The sequence below is a fragment of the Etheostoma spectabile genome, chromosome 16, assembly GCF_008692095.1.
Source record: "Etheostoma spectabile isolate EspeVRDwgs_2016 chromosome 16, UIUC_Espe_1.0, whole genome shotgun sequence".
NCBI classification, from domain to species: domain Eukaryota; kingdom Metazoa; phylum Chordata; class Actinopteri; order Perciformes; family Percidae; genus Etheostoma; species Etheostoma spectabile.
Window position 1 is genome coordinate 15552707 of NC_045748.1, and position 4525 is coordinate 15557231.

Consider the following 4525-nt stretch of genomic DNA (forward strand, 5'->3'; position numbering starts at 1 on the left):
CAGGGGAATCTTCAGGTAAAGAAGAGCCATCGCAATCTGTGTCCTCTGAAAGCTCTGCGCTGTGCTCCGTCTCTCTTTTCTGTCCTAGTGGATCATCTTCATAGTCTGTGAAACATGGGAACGTAGACGATTTTGTGAAGTTAACAATTTTGTTTTTACTAAGTAATGAGTAATTTTTACTCATTACTTAGTAAAAATTTACAAGCCTTAGGCGAGAAAATCTTAGGCGAGCAGTGTTGAATGTTGTGTAATTTTACTGCCTAAATTTTTACTAATTACTTAGTAAAAATTTAGGCAGTAAAATTACTCAACATTCAACATTGCTCGCCTAAGATTTTCAAGACTGTATGTTATTACCTATTGGTGGTATGGGAGGGAAGCCGCCAGATTTCAGCTCATCATGGAGAGTAAACAGCTTAGTCTTCGCTCCACTGTCCTCACTCAGATCTAGAATCAACATGAATTTTCAGATTATCCCAAATATTAACACGAGTATTAATGCAAATCAGATTTTCGTTAAGGATAAAAGTAACTAAAATGCAAAGAAAATCCATGTTTTGCGTCTCGTCATGTACCTGTGTTTCCATTGCATTTGTCAGAGTTGATGGGCAGATAGGCGAGGTATGTGTTTGGGTTCTGGTCTGGCGGTCTGGAAACTATAAGATGTACCAGGCCTTTAGCTTTACGGATGGTGGTGACAGCTTTAGTGTGGGACACACCGGTCATTAGTTCTTCATTCACCTGCAAGAAGACAGATACAATATTCACAGTATTTAATACATGTGGTGCTCAAAAACAAAGCATACAACATAGAGGAAAAAATGTTTATTTGATAGGACAGCTGAAGACATGAAAGAAGGGGAGAGAAGGAATGACATTCAGCAAAGGGCCACAGGTCGGAGTCAAACCTGCGGCCGCTGCGTTGGGGAGTAAACCTCTATATATGGGTGCGCGCTTTAACAGGTGAGCTACCCAGGCGCCCATTTGTTATTTCACTTGTATTAAGTTTATAGTGTAGGCAGAGGTCAGCCATTAAATTTACAAATATTCTAACAGTAAATCAACAATATGCATTAAGTATTGTTTAACAAAATTAAATGTATTAATATGACCTTAAATTCTGAGCATCAAATGTCAAACATGACTCACTTTCAGCAGCCTGTCTCCCACTTGCAGTTTGGCCGAGGTTTCTGCTATTCCTCCTGGTGTGATGGACTTGACAAAGATCCCCCTTTCCCCTCCAATCACAGAGAAACCCAGACCTCCTGACTGCAGCTTCTCCAGGTCTAGCTTGATGATCTCCTCCTGCATAGTAAATGCGGCAATTTAATCATCAATAGTGCAATCACCTTTAATCTGAGATTCAAAGCTTTAGTAGACAGCGGTTTGGTAGCGAAGAAGGCAAATTCAATAAAGTGATGATTGCTTTCAGACATTAGCTTGGTGGCAACAGTCAAACTTTGACAGTGATCACAATATTATTGTGATGATTAAGAATATTTGTCTTGACCAACATGAATTCACCTTTGCATTAACAATACAGAAAATAGCTGAAAATCACTGTAACTATATGCAATTGACACACCAATAACATTTTTTCCTTTCTTTCTTTGCGTGACAATTCTATATAGAAAGTACAATAAATGCAAAAGTAGAACACGTTTAAATTCAAGCACATCAAGGGTATACAGAAACCGTATTTCTTACCTCTAAAGGACAAAGTGCTGCAAGACACTCTGTATCTCTTGGCTCTTCTCCTTTAAGAAAACCTTAAACATAACACAATGTTGCAATTGTATGCAGAATAATAGACAGTGAACTTTATTTTATTTTTTACAGGTAAAACCTTTAAGATCTGAAACATACCATTCATGCTGGATGAAACATTGGGGCTTATGTTGTTGTTAAGGAAAGAAACACTTTTCTGCCCGGGAGAAACAGGTTTTCCATCCCTTTGAAGAAAAAAAAAGTTATTGAAATTACGCCACATGCAGTTTCTTGCATGAGCTAACAAATAACCTTTTGTAACGCCATCCAGATCACACCGACTCAGCATGAAAAAATCCATATAGGCTGCGCATGTCGTTCTTTGTTAGACTACCTTGTGGCCTTGAGTGTGAGGTTGTCGAGGTAGAGCTCCAACAGTCTGGTGCTCTCACTGAGAGTCAGGTCCTGTGTGGGAGCGCCGTTGATGTAATGGATTAGATCAAGTGCTTTCAGGCTGCCCTCCTCAAAGGCCATTGAACCTGGCAGGATGTCTTTCACAAACAGGACATTGTACACACTGTCACTGCCACCGTCCAGTACCAAACCTGTGATAGAACAAGGAGTAAAACTACTTAGACCAATTTAGTACTTATTTTTGATGCAACATCTGTGAAAGCTTGCAAGACCTATGAACGGTGGACATACAGTGCATGACTTTCAGATGTGCCAGGGTTGTTTTATGTTCTTACCCAGTGGTTCTTGAGTGCCCTTAAAGCTAATGTCAGGCAGAAGGTGGGCTTCTATGGGGGGCTTAGGAGTCTCCAAGACCCTCCCTACCACCAAGTCAACCACACAGGGGGCTGCACGCACAAGATTGACCACCTCAGTGTGGCCCATATTGCTCACATCGGTGTTGTTTACCTGGATATAGAAAACAAAAGAAAACAACATGGATGTGAAGGAATAGCTCGAGAATTTTGCTTATTTGCTTTCATGCAGAGAGTTAGATGTGAAGAACAATACTACTCTCATATATATCTACTAGCTTAGCTTAGCATAATTAATGGAAGCAGGTGGAAACTGCAAGCCTGGCTCTGTCCAAAGTTTAAAAAAAAAAAAAAAGGTCTGCCTACCAGCACCTCTAATCTTGTTGTCTTACTCTTGGCAAAAAACTGAATCTGAGTGTTTCCCAAATTGGTAAACTATTCCTTTAAATGAGAACTATTTTTGTTTGAAACAATCTTTCTTTGGTTTGTATTAATTATCCAACAATGGGCTGAATCTTACTGTAGGCAATGATCATAGTAAGGCATTAGGAATGAATCTGTACCATAATCATCCGGTCCCCGGGTCTGAGCCTTCCATCTCCTCTGGCTGGATCCTGGACGATGTCATGGATGTAACATCCAAGATCATTACCTTTAGTAAGGGTAAACCCCAAGCTGCCTTTCTCGGACTTCACCAAGGAGACCTTGAGCTCTACTTCCTACCAACAGAGATGAATCTCAGTTACAGGAATTACCCCTGGTATGGATACATGTTTTAAAATTTAGATCCTGATTTTCCTTTCCTCAATACTTACCGGGACAAATTCCTCCATGTCATGCCCATTGCCTGACGCGGTGAGGTTTAAGGGCAGAGGCAGTGGGGGAGGCAGGGGATCAGGGCTTGGGGCAGCGAGGGAGGACTCCAGATCATCCGTCAGGGGGGATGAAAGAGACCTGCCCAAACAACCACAAAGTTATAAAGGAGATATCAGAGAATAAAATTAATGAAGATGATATGACCATTATTTTAACCTCTTGCTAAGGTCCGACTGCGTCATTGACAGGTTTGGGGAGTAGAAGGCTGAGTTGATGGTGTCGTCCAGCTGACAAGTGCTCTCATAGCGTCCCAGTCCTAGGTTGTTGCTGGGGGTGTGGTAGACACTCCGCTCCCAAGTTTGCCTGCTGTGCTCCACTGGGCTCGGGCTGAAGGCTTCTTCCACCTCCTCATCCCCATCCCCATCCCCATCGGTGCTGTCGCTGTAACTGTTGTGTCGGCCGGGGGATTTGAGCAGCAGCCTCTCCAGGGCGTCCTGCACGGGGCCCTGACTCCTCTTGCCTTGTGTACCTGGAAGAGAGGTTGCACTGTCGAAGCTCAGGCTGGACTCTGCCGGGGCAACTTGCATCTTCCGGGGGGATGGGATGGGCGTCTGGGAAGAAATAAGTTTTTAAAAAAGTGTCCAGCAATTACTGGTGCTTGAATTGTCCACACAGTAGCTAGAGACAATTAAAGAATATTATTTACTGACTCACCAAAGCTGAAGTGTCCATTTCAGGTAGAAGCCCATATTCAGGTCTACACAGGAGCAAAGTCACCTCCTGTCCTGTTCCTCGCAATGCTGATATCACCTCCTATGGGAATGAAACGGAGAACAAATCCAGGCTAGGGGTGGGAATTACCAGACGCCTCCCGATACAATATCATCATGATTCTTATACCACAATACGATATTATTGTGATTTTAAACACGTTGCAATATCCTGCGATATATTGCAATTTATAACGTTTTTTTCCCAACTTCTGATTTTTCCCAATTTCAAATGATGTCCCCAAAATGAAACTTTGCCAACATCTTTTATATCTAAAAAATAAATTTCTGTTCACATCAGTTCAATTTTATTGCTGCAAAATGGGATTGTCAATCAGACAAACTGACCAACACATATTTAATAAAATATCCATACTTGGCGCCTGTGTATCGATACAGTATTGTCACTGAAAATATTGCAATACTATGCTGTATCTATTCCCCCCCCCCACCCCTAATACAAAC

At 41.9% G+C, this 4525-nt stretch overlaps 1 protein-coding gene across 4 annotated transcripts in view; it reads right to left on the minus strand.

The window, feature by feature from the left end:
- Positions 1-4525, minus strand: part of ptpn13 (protein tyrosine phosphatase non-receptor type 13) — a 44835-nt gene that overhangs the window by 3460 nt on the left and 36850 nt on the right. For all 4 annotated transcript variants that reach the window (XM_032539300.1, XM_032539302.1, XM_032539301.1 and 1 more), the window contains 12 exons: positions 4005-4103; positions 3507-3901; positions 3290-3428; positions 3038-3193; positions 2457-2628; positions 2102-2312; positions 1867-1952; positions 1708-1769; positions 1150-1305; positions 576-741; positions 358-447; positions 1-105 (listed from right to left, as the gene is read on the minus strand). In XM_032539300.1, coding sequence (XP_032395191.1) covers positions 1-105; positions 358-447; positions 576-741; positions 1150-1305; positions 1708-1769; positions 1867-1952; positions 2102-2312; positions 2457-2628; positions 3038-3193; positions 3290-3428; positions 3507-3901; positions 4005-4103 — 1837 coding nt within the window. The remainder of the gene's footprint in view (positions 106-357; positions 448-575; positions 742-1149; positions 1306-1707; positions 1770-1866; positions 1953-2101; positions 2313-2456; positions 2629-3037; positions 3194-3289; positions 3429-3506; positions 3902-4004; positions 4104-4525) is intronic.